We start from the raw sequence: 22,785 nt of genomic DNA on the forward strand, positions 1-22,785 counted from the left end.
CCTGAATCACATGATTAGTTCATTACCAGGCCTCTGAAGAACTTCAGGACATGTTGAGGAGATAATTTAGCCATTTAAATCAGCTGTGTTGGTTCGAGGACACATCTAAAACCTGCAGGGACACCGGCCCTCGTGGACTGAGATTGCCCACCCCTGAGCTAGAGAGAACCCACGCAGACATGGGGAGAACATGCAAACTCCACAGAGAAAGACCCAGGATATTCTTCCTGTCAGCCAACAGTGCTAATCTCTATGCCATAAATACTGAAAAAACTAATAACTCAGACAGATCAAATAAGAACAAAACCCCCCAAAACGTAACCAATCACGGGGATCATGACAGGAAATGCTGCTGATGTCACAGAAAAATGCAGGCTGGAGTAAACTCTGGTGTTTTAAACACAATAACATTTAAAGTAGTGATGTTTAGCTGGTGGGGGTGGGGTAGGAGAGTCATGTGACATTAAACAGACATTAAACAGATAGAGGATGTGGTCATTGAACGGGAACTCAAACCATGGCTCCAAACCTGAAAGCCCAGTCCAACTCTGGTAAACCTGAATTAACCATGGACTTGTCTCACTGAAGAAGCTCTTAAGCAGGTTTTTTTTTTTTTTTATCCTGTTGTATTTAGCTTCATAAGTAATTTTAGATATAAAAATGACTGAGGCCTTGATCTATGTGACCTCACAGTGGCAACAGACATCTCTGGACAGCTACATTGCCACTATAAGGAAACTACAGTCATTTAAGTTGTACAAAATAGTGACAAATGCATCTATGCAAGTTTTTACAATACTTTTTTTTTTTTTAACGATAAGGAGCAAAAGACCTGCATTCATAAACTTTGCCACACATTTTCTTTTAAAAGTTGGTAAAATGCTTTTTCCCATCTAACCAAAGGGCTCAAATTTGTCACAAAGGACATAAAGCAGATATTTTACAGAGCCAAGGTATTTGTCAGATAGTAAAAAAAAATCCTGCTGTGCAAACGTAAAAGCAGCTTTTACCCTTTTTTAAACACCTCACTTTACCTTGGCTCAGGGAAAGTTATTAGGACAGCCGAAGTGACTTTCAAAGAATCGTAAAGCATTCATCAGTCACTGGAATGAAATTCATTTCCAAACATTTAGTGGCAAATAAATAAAACATGAGTGCAAAAAAAGGAAAGTATGTACCAAATCAGTTGCCAAAATTTCAGTTTGTTAACTTCTGTCATTCTTTGCAAAGCGCTGCCTTGGTCTGACAACAGCAGGGAACATTTGTGACAGAAGAAGGCTTAGTTAAGGAAAATATTGCTTTGCTCTCATTTGAAAAGGAATGAATCACTGACTTCTTCAGTGAAGGAACGTTTTTCTGAGGGAAAACTCAACATTGATAAAAAAATTCCTTTCAGGGCCAAATGAAATATGAAGTCAGATGTTTTACCTAAAAACAGAATATCAAACAGGGACAGCGGCTGCACTTACTGTGCTGGGAGAGCTCGGGGAACTGTCCATCTCCTCTGGAGAGTCCTCCTCTTCCTCAGGCAGTGTGGGCATGGCCGGGTGCAGAGAAGGGCGAGAGCGGGTGTGCGGGAAAACAAAAGGGGTCTCAGCAGCAGTGTCACTGGACTCCTTGAAGTTACAGTCACTTTGTTCGAGAGGAGATGTCTGCAGCAAGTCTCGCTCTTCTTCCTGAAGCTATAAACACACAGGAAACCAAATACATGCATTTTAAGCATGATTAGAGGCATGCTGAGGAGAGCTCCTTCTGATCAGCAGCAGTTATTAAACTAGTATTTTAGCCACTTTTCAGAAGAATGCTCTTTCTGCCTAACCACAGCTAAAAAAAAGGATAAACCAGAACTAAGAAATCCATTGCACTGCACAAACAACTCCCAAAATAGCTCCATTCTGCACATTAGTGAGATTTCCCAGCGTACTGTACATATGCATCAGAAATGAAATCACCATGACTCACATCGGATGTATGGGTTTTATACTTTCATGTGAGCATGATGATTTCCAGTCACAGCATCAGGAAGCGTCAGAGAATAAAATAACATGAAACATGCCAGGAGTTCATATTGGGAGTTATAACAGGAGCAACAAGACTTCAAGGAATGCTTCCTTATTCACACAGAGTCACCACAGTGGGTAGCTCTGCATTTTCAATTTGGTAGATTTTTATATCAGATGCTTTTCCTAAAGCAACACCAAAGGCATTCCTGTCTGCTTCCAGGATTGAACAGGAGAGCTTTTGCTTGTTCGGCAAATGCGTAAACCACTACACCATGAAACACTTAAAAAAAGAAGAAGAAATCCTTCTTTGTCTGGTTCATGATCTTAATGACACGCTGTCTAAATTCAAAAGAAACAACATGCAGCATCTCTGCTTTACAGCACAAGTGACTGAAATCACAAACAAGCATTGCTCACGAGTGAGCCTGCAATGTTTCATGTGCTTTTCTTCCCACACTGTGACTTTCAGCAGGCGGTTACTGTTTTGAACACAAACAGTGACTGGGATGCGCTTTGTTGTTATAAAACGCTGCTACAGTCAGTTTAACTTGCTCTCACAGGCTGAATGAGGCAACGAGCTCCCGAGGGGCAGCGCAAAACAAACAGAAGGACTTGTAGATAAATTATGAAAAAATTATTTAGTGGATGGTGGATGGAGGATTACTGAGAGGAAGAGACTCATGTCTCATTCACTCCAATTAATTAAAGCTTTCCTGAATAAAATTATACAGTGCTGTAAAAAAGTATTTGCCTTCTTCCTTTTTAAATTTTGCATATTTGTCACATTTACATGTTTCACATCACCAAAAAAAATTAATATTAGATAAAAGTAACCCATGTTACTTGCAGTTGCAATTATTAAAAAAGACTAAGCCAAGTTCAGTTTCACTAGTCATACCCAGGCCTAATTACTGCCAGACCAAGAAATCACTTAACTAGAACCTATCTGACAAAGTAAAATAGAGTAAATGATCTCAAGAAACACCACATTATACCATGATCTAAAAATCAGCTGAGAAACAAAGTCTATCTATTTGAAAAGTATGACAAAGGCATTTTTAAGGCTTTGGGACTCCAGTGAACCACATTGAGAGCTTACTATTCACTTATTCACAAATGGAGAAAACCTGAATAGTTGTGAACCCTTTAAAGAGTGTCTGGCCAACCAAAATTACTCCAAGAGCACATTGACAACTCATCCAGAAGGTCACAAAAAATCCAGAAGAACATGTAAAGATCTGCAGGGCTCATTTGCCTCAGTTAAGGTCAGAGTTAATGATTCAACAATAAATGATAAATGGTCTGTATTTGTATAGCGCTTTACTAGTCCCTAAGGATCCCAAAGCGCTTTACACATCTAGTCATCCACCCATTCACACACACATTCACACACTGGTGATGGCAAGCTACATTGTAGCCACAGCCACCCTGGGCGCACTGACAGAGGCGAATAAGAAAGAGACTTGGAAAAAATGGCATCAAAGTCGAGGCCATTAAGGCTCAAAAACTCTCTGATGCGGCTGAATTAAAACAATTCTACAAAGAAGATTGGGCCAAACCCCCTCCACAGCGATGTGAAAGACTCATTGGCAGCTATTGCAAACACTTGATTGCAATTCTTGCTGCCAAGCTTGGATTTGACTAGGGGCATTTACTCTTTTCACACAAGGCTAGTTAATTTTGGGTAATATTTTTTTCTCCTTATTAAATTAAATCGCCATTTAAAAACTGCATTTCATATTCACTCAGATTATCTTTGTCCATCCATCTTTTCTGCTTATCTAGATCAGACAGCTGGAGCCTATCACAGCTGCCACAGGAAGCCAGTCTGGTGCAGGGTCAACACATAGATACAGTCAACCTTTCATAACCTTACAGTCATCACCAATCAATCTAAGCTCGTGCATGTTTTTGGACTATGGGAGAAAGCCAGAGTACCAAGAGAGAGCCCAGGCAGCAGACCTAACCATTTCACCACCGTGCCGATATCTTTGTCTAATATTAAAATTTGTTTGATGATCTAAAACATGTAAGTGTGAAAAATATAGAGAGATATAACAACATATGGGCAGCATTAAGAGGAAAAAGCCAACTGCAAACAAAGTGAAGCAGGATTTAGTTTTGAGGAGAATGAAAATGAGAAAAATGCCTCAAATTTGCCAATTATATAAAAATCTAAATAATCTTGGCCCCAAGATAAGACCCAAAGAGCAGGGAACGATCAGCGAACATGAATTTAAATGAGTGCAAAGATTAGTGTAATCATCAAAGCTGAAGCTGTAAAGGCCGTGTAATCAAAATTTATGATGCGGCTCCTGCAAATGTGTAACATGTAGAATATTTTATTAACCAAAGAGAAGAAAACAAGGCGGTGTGATTCAGTATATATCATAGTGGTACATGTGAAAACAACAAAACTATTAATCAATTCTCGATAAATGATTTTTAAAAACCACCATGTGTTAATTTTACAGCGTTCAAAGTGCTGTCTTATTGAGTCAAACAAAAATACACACCCTGGAAAAATAATAATTTATTTGTTTCAGGTCTGAGCTGTTTGAGCTGATCTTTACCATGGACACTGCAGCAGTTACTGTACCTGGCTCCCTGAGCTACAAGCCAACCTGACTTGATGCGTGCAGCTTGTTTGAACCATTGTTTGAACACACAGCGCTTCCCTTTTCAGTAACAAATTTATGCAAATCACATGTACTGTATTTTTAAACCACTCTGCGGAGGAGCACGGTACACTCATGATCTACACAACTGCTAATGTGACGCACACATTCATTTGATTTCACCAGAAAAAGAGACATTTGCATAGGTCCAATCAGCACAGATGTGAGCCTTCTTAATGCCTTCTCTTTCAAATCACGTGCAGCAGCTTTGAATAATATGCACAGGAAAGTGGAAGGTGTGATGAATGAATGGTTATTTCAGAGGTATGGCATGTGGCCATGTGATGGACGAATCCTCTGAGAATTCAAGGCCAAAATATGCTGAGTGCTGCTCAGTGTCATCACAAAGATGACAAGATCTTGGGAACATATGGGGACAGAAAGGCTGTGAGTCACTGGGGAGGAAATGGGTTGTTTAACTCCTCCCTGCGAGCAGCAAGGACGTTTCCTGAATGCAGGGACACTGTCATATGCGACGGAATCATTTAAAACAGATGTTTTTATACTTTAAAACGATATTTTACTTTGGCAGAAAAGAGTTAGACAGATACTGGTTGCTTTGTTCTTGAGGAGAGGACGTTTTTATCTTTTGTTTTCCTAATTCTATAATTAACTGTCTTAAGTCTTCAGGTGCTATTTATACATTTAGAAGAAAAAAACAAGTTTGAGGTTCTTCTGAGTTACTCACAAATGAGCTACTGGTTATTTCTAGCTAACTGCTCTTGAACTTACTGAACTCATGAAACTAATTTTTGCAAAGATTTTTTATTCAGCCATAACCTGATTTGTTTCTAATTATGGACAGAAATATTTAAGACAAAGAATTTGAACAATAAAGGAATCGATGATCATGTTTTTGTTAAGGCTCGCTGTGAGGCAGGCAAAGTAGGATCCAAATGGAAATAAAAATACAAACTAAAGTTGCTCGGGAACAAATAAGCCATGGCAAGGAATCTTACTGAGAACACATGAGGGAGAACATGACAAAGAGCAGAAGGAAACTGTGGACATAAATACACACCAGGTAATTAGGGAGCAAGAAAGCTGAGGAAAACAAGACTCAGGCGAACAGAATCCAACTAATGAGACAAGGGGAAGCAAAACTAAACACACCACATAGGGGTCAAGGGACTATCAAAATAAAACAGGAAATAGCAACCACTCAGACCAGGAGTACGACATGTGAACTTGAAACAGGAACAGGATATAAACAAACATGGGGACATATCTGACTGGGGAAACCTAAAGGGATTACGAATGGTGATATAAAATATAAAATATATAAACCCCAAATACAAGATTATCAGAAATACAAAACCAGAAAATCCCAAGCACCCTAGAAACTCAAAACTCCGGGTCCAAGACCCAGGGACCAAGAGAAATTCTAAGAAGAAGCCCAAACAAAGTCAACCTACTTTGCAGGAGGTTAAATGGTGTGGTGTTTCTTCAGCAGACCATGAGACTGAGATAAATATTGCATAGTAACTGAATCACTCTAATTATTTCCTGCAAAGGGGGGGGGGGTCAGAACATACGGGCCTGAGTGGCAATAGTTAAAGACTTCTTTCCTTTACTTGCACAAAGAGAAGTAAAACTAAAGTACTTGTTGATTTGATGAGGAAGCTTCATATTGCAGCGTACTTTAGTGGTCACTTTTTCTGTGGAGGGAGAAATAAGTACCGGCATCCTGCTCCCCTCCTCCTGTTACATAAGCTCATTCCCTCTAGCCAGATTTGTTTAAAATTTGGTTGTGTGAAGCATAGAGCACAGGGCCAACAGAGGAAGTGGTTACCACGCAGTCGCAATCTGAGATAACAAGTCAGAGGAAGTGTCAGAAAGAAAAAAATGGATTGATGGCAATACACTCATTTAAATGAAGGAACAGACTAAATCCACGGGCTTCAGAAAATGCATGGTCACAGGCGTAGGAAACATGAGACAGAGTTTCACATGCAGACAAAAAACACTTTATGTAAACTCACACCAACAGTTATCTAGAATATCATTTACCCACAAATATTCATGCACATGTTTGTTAAAGCTGCAGAGACCATAACTAAACTGAAACTGCATGTGTCCACCACTGTGGATAGACCTCATAGCTCCTTGCAGCCGATCATCTAAACCTGTCCACAGAGAGCATGCACCTTACCTGAGTCGGGTGCTGTAGTGCTGTAGAGAGAAACACACACACCGTGGCTGATCTCTCCAAGTCAGACCGACTTCCCACAGTCAAAGCGTCACCCTCAGCCTTTCCTTCAGAAAACTCCTCTACCCTCAGGGCTTCTCCTTCCTTCTCCCGTCCCCTCTGTTCCCTGTCTTTTTTCAGCAGCAGCCTCTCTTTCACTCCTGGGAGCTTTGACCATTTAAGGAGAAGGGCTCTGTGAGCTGCTGTGCAGTGTGTGTCTCTCTGTGTGTGTTTGTGTGTGTGTGTCAGACCGCTGCTCCCCTGATCATCCCTCAACTTAACTTAAAGCTGAAGAAAGATACAAAATGATGTTATTGTTGCTTCAGAGTTTGTGTGTTTAAGTGTGTTATTTTTTCACTTTTTACTTTGTCAGATGCGTACGACACTTTTTTGCATGTTGTGGTACGTTTGCATGTTTTATGAGAAACTGATGGATCGATTGTGCCTGCCTGAGCTGTGTTTACTCTGCTGGCTAGGAGGAATCCATGCATCCACTTCCAGGCTCTTGAGGTCCATTAATGTTTAGTAAACTGCACTTCCAAAGCTTCTGTTATTTTTGCTACTTTGTCTTAAAAGTGCTGAAATCATCTTGAGTTTTGATGGGATAAAAAAAGAGGACAGCAGTCACATTGTTTGTATGAGTACAGCTGACTTTTACAGCAAATTACAGCATAAAATTTTTATTTAACATGGGCTTAAGTCTTAAGTAATCATGTGTGAAGGAAACTGTTGTTGAAAGGAGGAACTTGTGATAAAAAGTCAGCTGTTTTCCTTATTTGATACGACTATTGCGATGATTATCTTAATGCTATTTTGCCAATAACATTCTGCTGTTTTATTAAGCAGGCAATGATGATGATGATGATACTAGAGTCTACAAATAAATTAAAATAAATGATCAGATTATTGTTGCAGACAAACTAATTCCTATTTTACCCTTTTAGCAGGTAATTGTTTAGTGCATCTGGGGACTAAACAATTAACTACTATAAGGGTTGCTCCTGCTGTGGGGGGGAGATTCTGTGTTTCAAAGGGTCACAAAATAACTTGTGATTATAATTTTATCCGCTCAAACCAACCCTGATCAATTCTGCTGTGTGGTAATTGTAATTAGTTTTGGTACCTACTAATGCATACGTGTAAGAAGTGTAGTCATGTGACTCCATGGCGTCGTATGAAAAAATAAGTACACCCCAGGATTCAGTAGCTTGTAGAAGTACCTCTAGCAGCAAAGACTTGAAGTATGTACGACTTTAACAGTGTTTCATATTGTTGGGGAGGAAATATGGCTCACTTTTCTTGAAGTGTTGCTTCAGTTCATTGAGGTTTATGGGCATTTTGCATTATGCACAGCTCTGCTGACACCTTGCCACAGCATTTCCATCAGGTTGCAACACCTTTTCTTTTTCAGCCACTCTCTTGTAGATTTACTTCAGGGCTCGGGATCATTGTCTCGTTGCATGACCCAAATATGATGATGTTTTCATTCGTCCAAAGGACATTGTTCCAGAAGCCTTGTGGTTTGTCCAGATGCAGCTTTGCAAACCTTAGCCATGCTCTTCTTTTTAGAGTGAAGAGGCTTTCCAAACAACTCACAGTTCTTTCAGTCTATATCTAATTGTACTGACATGAACTTTAACATTTAACATGCTAACTGAGGCCTGTAGAGTCTGAGAAGTATTGTACTGTCTGACCTTGGGGTGAATTTGCTGGAACCTCCACTTACTGGAGATCGCAGCATTTTGTAAACACACACCTGAATGCTCGAGACCAGCAAACTGCCAAAGCCTCCACTTTTCCAGAGAGGCTCACAAATGCTGATGATCGATTAGTCAAGGTCATTTGATTATCAGCACCTGGCTGTGACTTACCTCCTTAAATCCTCTGGAAACAATACTTACATTTTTGCAAGTCTGTATAGAGTCCTGTGAAAAATACATTTTTCTAACAGCTGTATGTACAGTCTAGTCATTTAACCCTATTTAAAGCCAACCATTTGTATAATTTCCTATCATCTGCCAGAGACGTCCTACTCATTACTTACCCCTTGCCAAGTCATGAATATTACTCACTTTACTTTATCTGGTTTTAATGTGTTTTTATTTAAAGCTTTTTTTCTTATATACTGGTTGTGCTGTAAACAACCAGTATATAAGACGTTTATGATACACCACCAAGTTTATAAGACGCTATTATGTAACTTTAAGTAGATAAGTGTTAACTTTAATAGAAAATAAAGGCAGTCATAATAATATAAACTAGCTCCACAAGAAAGCATACTTCTTCCGAAACATATTTTACCACAGTATCTCATCAGCTATCGTAAAATAACGATCCTAGCATATGTATCTATTTTTGCATGTTTGTATGTTCCTTATCTCCTCCTAGATGAGTGGACCAAACTTGATAAATCTTTGCTGAAACACTGCTCTAGGTACTCTGACTGCAAACATCTAGATGGCAGACACAAATATTTTATAAAAAAAAAATATTTGTATGTTTGATGGTTCAACAGTGAACTAAATGGGATTAGATTAGATGCACAGTGCATCATAACATGATACTATACCTTTATAGCACAGGGTTTTTCAGGTTCATTAAATGTTTGTGTCCTGCTTCTACATGTTCCATTAGGAGATAAAAGTACGCTGTCACTTATTTTTAGGGCAACTAGAGTTTATTTAAAGAGTAAAAAAAAAATTATTATTTCCCTTTTAAAGCAGGGGCTAGAAGTAATATACAATGAAACAATCATATGAAGTACAAACAGCTTATAACTGCTACTAAAACATTAGCAGAAATCAAATTTAGTTATTTTTAATCGTGGCCTAAAGTCAAACGAAGCAGTCACACTTTATCTTACATTGGCAGCCTAACATATATACACATTTCTCACAAGTCACTTCAAAAACCATAAAAGACATAATAATCACACCTAACCTTCAGTTCTGCCTCTCAAATATAAAACAATAGTGCATTTTACAGTAATGGAACAGAGGGAACGCTTACTTACCGTGCTGTAGCTGCTTCCTCCTGTGCCACCTGTGAGAAACAGAGCACAGACAGAGAAAACAGATTGATTTGCATTTAACAGGAAAGCATGTGCAATGCAAATGTCAGGGGAGAGTTAAAAAAAGAAAAGACTAAGTGAAACATGCAGAGAGAGAGAGTGAAAGAGACAGAAACAGAAACAGAAAACAAATAGGGAAGAAAGAAATTGAGTTTTCTGCTCTGTGAGGCTGCTGCCAGCAGCATGATATTCATCAGGTTGACAGAACTACTGTAACACCCCTTTCAGGAAGTATGTTCCCCACAAACCACCTCGATAACTAGGAGCAACAATAACCTGGCAACCGTCTTAAGTGCATGAGGTGTTTGAGCCGCTGGTTGAAAGCTCTTGTCTGCTGCTTTAGGGGCTCCTGATACCAAGCAAAGGGTTTAATATCAGCAACTTTCAGACAGAAGCACCCTCAGAGCTTTAAAGTTCTACTTTAGAGGTAATGAAAGAGCTGCACAAGAACAAGTATTATTCCTGCATAAGAAGACACAAAGGGGGATACAGTACTAGAAACACTCTCAACTGGCTTTATTTTCCAGCTGTTGAGTTGTAGCTTATGAAAAGTGCAAATCAGACTCTGAAACATTCTGCGTAATGCAATGCAGTCATTCACAGCTAGTATTTACCTTATAAATCCTTTCACAAGTCCATGAGGGAGAAAAAAAAACTTGGTCTTTTTTTTTCCTCGCCAGATCAAATTCTTTCTATTAGTGGAAGAAGAGTTCAACCTGCCTACAAATGAATTCACACTCCAGCTTCCAGCTGTTCTTGCCACCTTTCTCTCACTTAAATATTGCCCCGCGAAAGAGCGCACCGTTTACAGCCACCACATACCAAGCAGAGCACAGAGACCCACTGCTTTTCTAAATTATTTACATTCAGGCTTCAGGGGATCTTTAAGCTTTAAGTAACCTGACTGTGCTTTGTTTTAAACAGAGAGATATAACTTAAAAGCAGGTTGGTATGCCTAGTGTTCATTTAGTATCCCAGATCAATGCTTTATTAGTTCTAGGAAGACTGAAAAGTGTATAAAATTGTTTTACAGCCACCACCACAGGCACTGCAGCACTCAGAGACATTTAAAACCTGAATATTTATTATTCTTAATCATACTGTTTGCTAGTTTATAATCAGCAGTCACGCTAGCAGCACTTTGGACATGAATGATAGAGAGTTGCTCAGCAGGTTCACCAATACAGTCCACAATAAAAACCCTAGCTGATGGAGTGCTATGATTATTCCTCAGTGGGATGAATTTCACTGATTTTAGTCATACACATGCAAGTGTATTGTGTAGTTTAACATATGATCTTTAACACAAGATGGTTTTTATACACTGAAATAATTCCTGCATGTTGACTGAAATGAGACGATAAATATGGCATAGCTTTCCACAGACTGTATAAAACGATCGAAGCAGTTGACTTAAATGGGAAGTTGTTGTGTATAAAGTTGAAACTTGCATTCTTTCTAATGGCTAGTCAGGCTAATTTGGTAGCAAAAGTCTGATGTTACTGAAAATTAACCATTTTTCACTTGATTTATGACATTAGTAAACACTGATGTTGTGCAAGTGTAACATACCAAGAAGCCAATAAAGAAATAAACTGAGCAGAAGTGAGTTCAGCTTATTGGCGCGACCTTCCACCACAGTCCCAGTTTCTCGTGTAAGCTTTGGCCTCCTGCATTTTGTAACTCATTGAAATACATGAGTGAGTGCAGACTGCAGTCCTGTCAGCTTCTCAGTTAGATCTACTTCTCAGTTGTGCAGCATTCGTCTTGCTTAAAATACACTGCAAGAAGCTGAGTGTTCAGTTGTTCTCTTAGCTACGTTTGTGTTAAGCTTTGCTTGTCAAAACTACCATCCAGAATCCCTCAGGACAACATTACAGAACAGTTCTAACTAGCAAAAAGGTGTAAAAGGGATTATATAGGTTATATAGAGAAAGAGATTATATGGCATATAGTCTGTAGTTGTATTGAAGTTTTATATGTGTGCATGTATGAATGTGGAGAGAAAAGAGACGTCCTCATAGTGACAGTTTACTATTACACACTATTCAAATCAACAGACGTCAAACAGAACAGAATAACCTTTATAACCATGTAAGATAAAGTGTTTACTGTTCATTCTGACGCAGCCTTTGCCCGTGTGGACTCAGCTTCATATGCTAAGCAAAAAACAACCATAAGTGTACTGGAATATAAACTTTAGATGGGGGGGATAAAACAAACAATTGCACACTGAGGCAAATACTGTAAGTTCATTTAACATCGCATGAAAATATAAATCCACCCACTGGTTCACAGGACTTTCTACAAGCTCCAAACTCTGTATCACTAATAAACAGTTACATGTAAGACTGGCTTGTTTTTGAGAAAGCAGAAAGTGGAAATATTTGACCTTTCTTGACAAGATGGGACACAAGTGACCTTTGCTTTGGCCAAACTACCTACCGCAATAATACATGTAGAAAGTTATTAGTGTACACATTAGTGAACAGATGTATGTAACATACAGTGTCCTTTCTGATTTCTTCTTCTTTTTTTTGCATATTTCTCAGACTTAAATGTTTCAGCTCATCAAACAAATTTTAATATTAGTCAAAGATAACCTAAGATGATGTAAAATGCAGTTGGTAAATTGTGATTTTATTTCATAAGGGAAAAAGCAATGGAAACCTACTCCTAAACCTAATAATTGTATGTACCACCCTTTGATAACTGATCATGAGACATGCTGGGGGTGAATTTTGGCCCACTCTTCTTTGCAGAATAGTTTTACTTCAGCCACATTTGAGGGTTTTGTGAGTATGAATGTTTTTTTTAAGGTCATGCAAAATCATCTCAATCAGATTTAAGGTCAGACTTTGACTAGACGAGACTACTACAAACTCTTTAAGACACAGACTTACTGGTGTGTTTGTCCTGCTCTCTGAGCTGATGAATGGAGATTCTCATTCAGGAGTTTCTGGTAGAGAACAGAACTCATCCAGAACTCGTCCAGGTGCTGAAGCAGCAAAGCAGCCCGAGACCATCACACTACCACCACGGTGTTTGCCTGTTGTTATGATGTAAGCCAGATGTGACGGGACTCATCAGTCTCATCAGTCCACAGTTTTCACTAAAAATTCTCCCATTGATGCCATTTTTGTTCAACCTCTTTCTTTTGCAAGTGAGGACTGCAGTTCTTTAGATGTTTCTCTTGGTTCTTTTGTGACTTCGTGGATGAGTGGTTGATGTGCGCTTGGAGTAATTTTGGTAGGTCAGCCACTTCTGGGAAGGTTCTCCACTGTTCCAGGTTTTCTCTATTTGTGGATAATGGCTCTCACTGTGATTCAAAGCCTTTGAAATGACTTTGTAACCCTTTCCAGACTGATAGACGCCATTGACTGATCACTGAATGTTGTGTTGCTTTTTGAGATCCTTTAAGCTGCTTTACTTTGGTTTCTATTGTGATTTCTTGATTCAGCAGGTCTGGAAGTAATCAGCCTTTGGTGGGGTTGGTGACATTGAACTCAGATTTCCAAAAAATGCAGTTTATTGCAGTTAATTCATGATTTAAACAGGGGACAGTTAGTTTTTCACACAGGGCGAGGTAAGTTTGGATTGCTCCTTTTCCTTTAATAAATGAAAATATCATTTACAAACTGCATTTTGTATTTACTTTGGTTATATTTGTCATATATTATTTTTTGATTATCTGAAACGTTTAAGAGTGACGTCAAGTCTCTAAAAATATGTCTGTAGAAAAAAAGTACTTGAACTTCAGCGTGTTTACATAAAGCATTAGTCTACGTCCCCTGCTTTTCCCCATGCCCCATTTTGATAGATATCATACACTCCCACCAGAGCTCTCCGCTTCCCCCTCACTGTACCAGCTGCTGTGTGCACAGTTTATTTCCAGACATCCTCAGGGATTGCCATTATAAAAGGAAGTAGCTTTAATTAATGTGCATCTAACAGAACCACATTAACACAGAAGATGGATCTCTGATATGCATACCATTCATGGACCTCTGTGGAGGCTCACTGACTTCTGGGCTTAATGGAGGTGCAGGAGGAGAACGCTCTGTTCCACACACTTCCTTTGGTTCAGCCGTTAACCGTGTGGCATCTGCTTCATGATCCTTTGGCAAATTTAGATCTGGAGACTTCAGGAAAATACAGACAAAAACAACTGATTGATACTGTTTCCACTGGATTACAAGTAAAATAGGTGATGGGCTTTAAGGCTGTACACATGAAAAATTTGTGGAACACTTTGCTAAATCCTGTGAGAATGTTTATGTGATCCTGCTGGTTGTGCTACTGCATTACCACAGAAAATGCAAATAAATGAGCATTGCTCTTTTTTGGAAGTTGTTTGGAATCACCCGCTTCCAACAGTGGATCACAGCGCAGGTAAAAATAGCAACATGAATAAAATTCTACTGACCAATAAAATGTCAATTTTTCCATAGAAATAATACATTAGATTAGAAATAAATATTTTATAACATGCTGGTGGGAATTCTTCCATGTGGTTTTATTTTATTTAACCCTTTCACGTATAGTGCTCACTACAGTGGACAGCTATTCAAAGGCTGTTTTCTTGTGTTTGTGTCAGTGTTGATGGTATACTTGCACATAAACCACCATATTGGACACTGATGTGTCACTCCATATCCTGTCACCCACTGGTCAGTGGACTGATTAAGTGAACATGTAAAAAACTATTTGAAAAGTACATGTTTTAAAAATAGAAGTTCAAAAATCTTTTTTTCATGCCTAAAGATGAATAAAAATACTTAAGAAAAAAATCCTGATTGAGGTTGTCATAATTCATGCATGAAAGGTTTAAATAAAGATACAATTAACTTTGATTTTATGTAAAGCAGAGATGGGTTTCTAACACAGACAAACCTGAGTTGGGGCATTTTCTGTGATCCTGGCCTCCAGCATGTTTAGCTCCTCATCAGTGTTTGCAGCTCTCCCCAGAGCCTCCTCCACCCTGTGAGTGATCCCTTCCATCCTCACTCTCACCTGGCTCACCCTCTGCTCGCTCTTCCTCACCAGCTGGGCAGTCTCCAATGCGTTGTTGACCATCGCCTCCATCCTCCTCAGGGTTGCCAGAAGCCTGTCTGTGGTGTCCTGCTCTGAAGCTGCTCCGTCTGTGATACTAACAGGATCTGTGACCACTGAAGCATCCTTCTGATCTCTCGCCTCTTTCTCCGCAGTTCTGTCTTCTTCTTTTCTCTCTGTATTGCTTCCTTTGTCAGTATGAAGAACTCTATTGGTGTTTTTTTGCTCGGTGTGCTCCTGTGACGATCTTAGTGATGCTTGCAGGTGGCAGACCTGCTCCCTCATACCAGTGATCGTCTGCTCTGCTTCCCTGAGCTTTGCTTGCATCTCAGAGAGCTCCTGAATTGACTTAATGTCTTTACTTCGGACCTTAGCCCCCTCTACGCTGAGGGCTTTCCACCACTTCGCCACAGCCACCTTCTTGGCCTCCTTGATGGGAATCTGGCTCCCACTCTGACTTTCCTTTTGTTCCCTATCCCAGGCTCTCTGCTGATCCTCCACCTTCTCCCCTTTATCCTCCCACACATACTTGTACAATTCGAGCTCCTGCAGCCTGAAACCACCACCACAGCTTTATAAACATCACTGTAATGTCTATAGTTACTAAGGGGTACTAAAAGTGCACTTATCCCTGATACGGTCTTGCACACGGAAGATGGTAACTGGTATGATTATGTAATGGAGATGCCCATAAATACACTGTAAAAACCAGACACTCTTTTTATTAGCTTAGCTTCTCAGAAGAAAGACTAACATCAACCAAAACCAATCTGTTACCATAAGAGGAGAAAGGGAGGTTACAAAAAAATCACATACACATTGAGAAGCTGCTGCTTGATTCTTGCCTGTTGCTGTTGAGGAAAAGGCCTCTCCTGCATTTCCACAGGAGCACAGTCCTGTTTGTGAGAGAAGATGAGTGAGATTTCTTAATATGTACGTTACTGCTATGATGAACATCATCCTCACCCTCTCGAGATATTTATTGTGAAGAAGGTGAGCTATTTCTGCACTCATGATCCTTTGGATGATGCTTTGAATATCGTCGCTGTGCGTGTGGGATGGGAGACTTATATCATCTAAAGCTCTGTGATGTTCCTGCAAATGAAGGAAGCATGAACTACATGAAATGAACGGTGCTGTTAAAAGATAATCTGCAGGCAGCAAGCATTACTGACCTGCTGCATATCCTTCATCTCACTCTGCAGAGAGCGACGGTTTGGAGGCTCACGACTGTAAAGTCCTTGAGGGCTGATACAGTGTCTTTCATACCTGTCAGAATTCAGCAGAAAAAATCACTCATTCATAAAACCATGTGTTTTGTTAAGATAATTTATACATTCACAGTGCCTGAAAAAGTAAGCCAGTGTATAAGTGCCAAAAACTGCAGTTGCACAAAATGGCCAGTTGAGGATGGCTGCAAAAGGGAATCCATAGACATACAGCTCACATAGAAAATGGCATGTGCTTAGAGCAAGGGTGTCAAACTTATTTTTCATGGCGAGCCACATGCAGCCCACTTTGGCCCTAAGGGGGCCGAACCATCAAATCTCCCTTTCTGTCAGTGTGAAGAAGTCACATATTTAATTGTTCTACATGATAAAGAAAAAACTGCTGTGACAAAGAAAGGAATCTGTCAGCACAACTCTGGACTTTATAGAATTACACAAAAGTTTCTGTAGCTCATTGCCCAGACTGGGATTTTGTTTTGTTTTGTTATAGAAAGAAATTTCTGTAGTAGAAAGTAAAACAAAACAAAACAATGAAACTGTAATTGTTTATTGATTAATTACATTGTGTAGTATGAATGACCATAAGAGGGTTGTTATCAATAAAGATGTAAAAGTAATAAAAGTAAAGATAAAAGTGCTTAATTTAAGCTTGTTCTTGTTTTTGGTGAATTAGAAATGACTTCGATCGCACATTCAGGTCTCTGAGACTCATTGAGACACTCTGAGGCATAGTTTTGTGGTAGCAATTTTTTATTCAGTATTTTCAAAAACCTTTTTTTGTATCACTTAAGGCCAGTTCCTAATTTTATAGATTCTGCACTTTCCAATATAATTGAAATCCAGCCAGATGCTGCTCATTTTACGTTTTCCCTCTTTCGTTTTCGTTCCGTCACTTTTTCCTGACATGCTAGCAGTAAAATACGGGTGTTGTGCCAAAAAGTGGTTTCCGGTATTTTGCCAAAAAATTATTGATGGAATTTAAGCTATTTTGGCTTGTTGACCTAAAATCTGTCAAAAAAAATCTGTCAAGCTTCTCTTGTGGAGAACATCTAGTAATTTAGAGCCAAAAAGAACATTCCTATCGCCAAGCACCTGCTGCAATCAGTTTTTGGCAAAGTGACTTTCATATATCCTTTATTTATTGGGGTAAAAAGTGTCGTTGACATTAAAAATGTGTTTTTCTAAGGAGATCTAACCAAGAGGGCAGCAGAAATGTAAAAATAACATCACAGTTTTATAACTTACTTGAAGTGACGAAAAAAGACAGAACCGATTATTATATGGGTACTATTACATCATAAGATACTTCCAAAACAAGTATTTCTTTATTTATATATATAACCTCTTCATAAATCCTGATCATTACAGTCTATTACTAATATAAGTAAATACATTAGATTTAAAAAACAAACAAAAACATAGAAAATCACTTTTGGAAGACGATCAGTTTTTGGCACAACACTGGCTCCCCCTGTCTCTCTGTGTACCTGGCCTATACCATCACACTTCCTGTCATCAGAACGTCTGCCCCCCTTCCTTCTTTCACATAATGGTATGACCCCAGTCGCTCTTTGCACGTGATTGGTCGCATCTGTGCCCATCAAAATAAAGCTACTCACTCGCTTGGTTAATTCCATTAAGGATTAAAGTTATGCATTATTTATGCTAGCACATCAGCTTACTTAGTGGGCTAACTGATGTGGGATTTTGTGCCTTTAGGTGCGTTATTAAGGCAATTGTCTGACAAATAAGTTTTATGTACAGCTAATTTTACTAACAGCCTGTCCAGGAGGTCTGTATTCTCTCCCCAGTTTTGGGGAGTAAAATTCTAACATTTTTATTTTTTACTTTTGCCCAATTAGGAGCTACTTGTGTCTGTGGATGCAGTAACGCCAAAATTGATGGTTCAAAGTGAGAGCTATGCTGGTAGCTACCATAGTGATAGTGATACCATAGTGATAACTACCATAGTGATAAGCTATGCTGGCTATATCCATCTTTTATTTCCAGACATGGATATTACTTGTGTTAGAGAGTCGAGATTTCTCAGTCTCTGTTGCTCTGATTTTCATCCTCCCTTTTTAAAGCTACAGTGCAAATCATAACACAGTTTGCCACTCAGTTGAATAGCGTAGTATTGTGCTCAACTTGATTCTCCTATAATTCTCAGAATCATAGGAATCTCAAAAGGAGCCCTATTGAGAAGAGAAAGCAACAGTCAGAACCATGTTACATTTATAAGCAATTAATTAAAAATACCTCAGAAGAACTTGGTTTGAATGTTCGTGTAATCTCATCAGCTCGGATTGCAGACCCTACAACACCGGAATAGAGGAATTTTTTTAGTAATATCTGATTAGCCTTCAATATGATGTCATGGCATTTAAAGTATCAACTCTAAGCTTCACAATATCAAACATACCTCTATCATTCTGTGATTCTCCGCATGAGCGTTCTTCATCTTTTCCATAAGAAATGTCTTTTCTAGACAGTTTAAAGTTAAAATAAAAAATTTAAAATGTGACAATTTCAACTTTTATTGTTAGGATTTTTTTTTTTTTTTACTTACCTTTGATATTTCTCTGTCTCTCAGTGTCAACATAATCAGAGTTTCCTCAACTCCAGCCTGTGAACATACAGGCTTTTACTAACAACACAAACTCATTACAGTGTAGAAACAATTACACTCATCTCTTCTTACCCTCAATTCAGTGTTGACCTTACTCAATTTGTTGAGGCTTTCTTCGGAGCATGTTGTCTCAAAAGATGAGTTTTTCATTCTGTGTGGAAATGGAAAATGCTCATTTATCTAAACATCAGCTTAATTTTTTTATAACGGAAAGCGCACACATTGGGCATATATTTAAGATGTACATTACCTTGTCTTCAAGCATTCGAATATCACTCTGAAGACATTCAACCTCATTGCTCTGAAGACCAAAAAAAATGGAGACTTAAATGTAAATAGTTGCCATATAAAATAAGCCAAACGCAGCAGAGAGTTTCACTGTGGGACTGCTGAGAGTTTGACATACCAGTTTGGAGCAGCTATTCTGGGTCCGACTGGCTTTCTCCCGGGCCTCTTTAAATGCTTGACGTGTCTCCTCCAGTTCTTCTGTCAGAGATCTAACTCTCACTGCTGACCTCTGAGCACTGCACATGACAAACCAAGACAAGCAAATTACAAGGTAATTACATGACTGACTACATGAAAAAAGATACTGACAAGAACAAACCAAACAATTAATAAATTAATAAATGTGTGTCTATGAGAAGATTCCTTAAGTAAAAGTCTGAAGGGCCTATTTGTGCCATTTGGAGTAAGTAACTGATGTTTATTTTGTTGTTGATGTTTTTTAAGAAATGGGCTTGTTATATATGTATGGTGGGTGGAATGATTGTGAAGCATAAATTTTTTTATGGCTTTAGAATTTTAAGAAAAAAAGAATTGGTTTTGGATTTTTTTTTAAATGTTATGTTGAGTTTACTCTAATCCATACGTATACATATATATCTATATATATGTATATATAGACCACCAAGGTCGGTTAACTTCTCATTAGTTATCACGATTGACTACAACTGGTTTCTCTTTATCAGCATAAAAGGGGTTTGTTTTACAGCACCAGCATGGTGGTGGTAGCGTCATGCTCTGGGGCTGTTTTGCTACCACTGGTACCGGTAGTGGAAAATGGATGAAATGATGAAGAAGGCTGGCTACCTATTCTTCAACTTCACCTCAAATCAACAGCTACAACAGCTATATATTATTTTGCCCCTGTGTGGATTTGAGAAAGTCTAAATGAAGTTCTTGCTTCTTTGGTCATTAAAGATGCATGCTGTACAATCATTCCACCCTGGAAAAAAAACAGTACAGAGAAATCATTAAAAGCCCAAAATTAATAACATTTGTGCCCACAATGAGTTCATGTGAACTTCTACCCATAGCTGGTTTTCAGAGTTTATCTTATTTGTTTAAATATGCTTTTGAATATGTAGTCACTTCACAAAGGTGTGTCTGTTAGGCCTTATTCATATGAATAAGTTCACATAAACTAGTTTCACAATAGTTTGATACAAGTTAATCTGAGCAATCTGAACACTGATCATGTTCAGAGTTAAGATATATGTGTTAAAATATACATGTTGTCCAAACCAGAGTTTACCTACATCAAATATATGCAGTCTATAATGATTGGTATTGGTATTTCTGCTCATTTTTTAGTCATTAGATGTTTATTACATTGTTACCGATCACAGTTTGTCACTTTAGAAGTGCAAATACATGATATGATATAGTTGAATAATAAAACAATCTGCGTTGGCTGGAAGTTATTACAGTAGTGTAATCTTACATGCTAGGAATGCAGTTAACTGTGGAAGAAATTAGTTTATTCTTCACCTGACCAGCTTTGCTCGCAGCTCAGTGATGTCCAGAGTGAGCTGCAGGTTTGTGTCTTCACATTGAGCAACAGTCCTCAGCAGACTACTGTTCTGCTCACTAAGTTTGCGGTTGGCATGCTTCAGTTCAGCCACTGTACATGACAGGTCTTTTCCATCGCTGAAGCCAAAGAAATGGTTACTAATGTGTGAAATCAAACTGATTAGGGAGGCAAACAGAAGCAATGGTTAAACTAGAAAAAAATATCCAACCAGAAACACAGCTGGCCTTCTGATGACGTCTCTTCACTTTGACAAAATGACAAACCCAGCCCTGAAAGGAAATGAGGAGTAATGAATTGTTTCATATTTAATAAACTGAGTCTCAAAACTCAGAATAAAATCTGGAAACATACCATTTGCATTTACAGGCTCTTCAGATGTGTTTTGGCCGAGGTACATGGCTGCTGTCCTCATCAGTACTGTAACACAGAAAAACTGAGTGATATCACAGCTGATTAATAAATATTAATTGATAGAAAAGTAGGGAAAAAAATACATTTAACTGGATATGGCCTGCTGTGTTTGTAAAAAAGAAAAAATGTGATGGACATTGTGGTTGACCATCTTCATCCCTTCATCTTTAAATTATTCTTCCCTTTGTTTTAGATGATTACATGCAAAAGTAATTAATTTTTAATTTAAAGTGGAGCTAGCTTTAAAAAAAGTCAAAATAAAAAGATACTGTTAGGAACTTTAATCTGTAGTAACAATATATTTAATTGGATATGAAGCTTTAGATGTAATGCCAAGGTTGCATAACGTCTCTAATAAGATCCCTTGTGTAGAGTTTAAGTCTCACCTGTCCTCGCTGCACTGGGTGATCCACGTCCTCATGGTGGAGTGAAACGTCTCTCTGCTCACATGTGGGTCCTGACAGTCAGGGTCAAGCAGCCGTTGCAGGGCAGCCAGCCTGTCCTGCCCTGGGCTCTGAGCAGTCATGGTGTGCAGATACTCGAAAATGGTAGAGGCTAACACTTCTCCTGAAGGCAAGAGGGGAAAAGGAGGAAATGAAAAAGACATCACACCATTACTGCACCGTTTTTTTGTTTAAATGAAATTCAGTCCATCTGTGTACCTGATTTGCTGCTATTACACGTATCATACACGATGTCAAGGAGTTCATGTTCAGATAATCCGCTTGTGTCTTTGCTGTCCTCAAACACATCGTTCATCCCACAGCCAGATGTCTCCCACACTTTACATGTGTTAGAAAATGTTAGAAAAAGAAATGAATATGCTGTATACTTGTTTGATACTAATACTGGATAAACTGAAACACTCACCATTATTGTTGTCAGACATTGTGTTTGTTTCTCCTGAAGCCACAGAGAGCAACTATGCTGGACAGTCATGTCCCTGCATGACCTGAAATTTAAATAAACAAATGCATTTTTAACTTTGTGCATTGTGTCTGGAGGCTAAAACTAACAGTCTAATATCATAAAAGTGAAAATAAATTGGAATTACGTATTATCTTTGATGCAAATTTGAACATAGATGATTTTTAGAAACTAAATCTAGCCAGTCTTCATAAAAAATGAGTAAATAAATACAGGTTTTCAGACAGTACAGTTGTGTTAAAGAACTTTCACGTGAACCAAATTTCCACCTCTGAAGATTTCTACAGGGAAGACAATTCATATGGTTTACAGTTAGATTGGAAGACACATATGTTTTGGTCTTATCTCATATAGCCTTTAAACATTTATTTTTAAACAGAAACAAGTCAGGAAAAATCTTACTTTTCAGTCCGGAAAGGTTTTCTGTAAAGAAAATTATTCAGTAAGAAGCATCACCTTATCGTTTGTCTTCTACTCTTTAATTCTGAAATACTGTGAAGTCTTCAAGGTGCTTCTTTGGTTTTCAGTACTCACATCAAAACCAGCTGACATCCCCGCAGCCTCCCTCCCTCCACACCCTCCTCCCACTGCTTGCCAAAATGCAGCTCTGGAGAGGTTTGTGACAATGATGCACACAGTAAATTTAAATTTAAATTCACACGTTTAACACATCAAATGCACAGTCTCCCCTTTGAATTCAGCAAATGTAGGAAGTAAAATCCCACTACCTTCCAGTGTGACTGTGTATGTGGCAGATTATTCCCAATAAAAACACTATTGTT

At 38.6% G+C, this 22,785-nt stretch overlaps 1 protein-coding gene across 1 annotated transcript in view; it reads right to left on the reverse strand.

The window, feature by feature from the left end:
* irag1 (inositol 1,4,5-triphosphate receptor associated 1) overlaps positions 1 to 22,594 on the reverse strand; it is a 37,213-nt gene extending 14,619 nt beyond the window's left edge. The window contains 21 exon segments of the mRNA XM_085163130.1: positions 1,470 to 1,682; positions 9,883 to 9,911; positions 13,934 to 14,081; positions 14,833 to 15,544; positions 15,808 to 15,887; positions 15,958 to 16,086; positions 16,167 to 16,260; positions 18,480 to 18,535; positions 18,643 to 18,704; positions 18,786 to 18,846; positions 18,922 to 18,987; positions 18,989 to 19,000; positions 19,100 to 19,150; positions 19,256 to 19,373; positions 20,623 to 20,781; positions 20,874 to 20,934; positions 21,017 to 21,047; positions 21,049 to 21,082; positions 21,463 to 21,643; positions 21,739 to 21,858; positions 21,947 to 22,594. Of these exon segments, the coding sequence (XP_085019256.1) occupies positions 1,470 to 1,682; positions 9,883 to 9,911; positions 13,934 to 14,081; positions 14,833 to 15,544; positions 15,808 to 15,887; positions 15,958 to 16,086; positions 16,167 to 16,260; positions 18,480 to 18,535; positions 18,643 to 18,704; positions 18,786 to 18,846; positions 18,922 to 18,987; positions 18,989 to 19,000; positions 19,100 to 19,150; positions 19,256 to 19,373; positions 20,623 to 20,781; positions 20,874 to 20,934; positions 21,017 to 21,047; positions 21,049 to 21,082; positions 21,463 to 21,643; positions 21,739 to 21,858; positions 21,947 to 21,965 (2,436 nt within the window). The 5' untranslated portion in view covers positions 21,966 to 22,594.
* Positions 22,595 to 22,785: the final 191 nt, after the last annotated feature.

This window comes from Neolamprologus multifasciatus, chromosome 1 (genome assembly GCF_963576455.1).
Source record: "Neolamprologus multifasciatus chromosome 1, fNeoMul1.2, whole genome shotgun sequence".
In the NCBI taxonomy this organism is placed as follows: Eukaryota; Metazoa; Chordata; class Actinopteri; order Cichliformes; family Cichlidae; genus Neolamprologus; species Neolamprologus multifasciatus.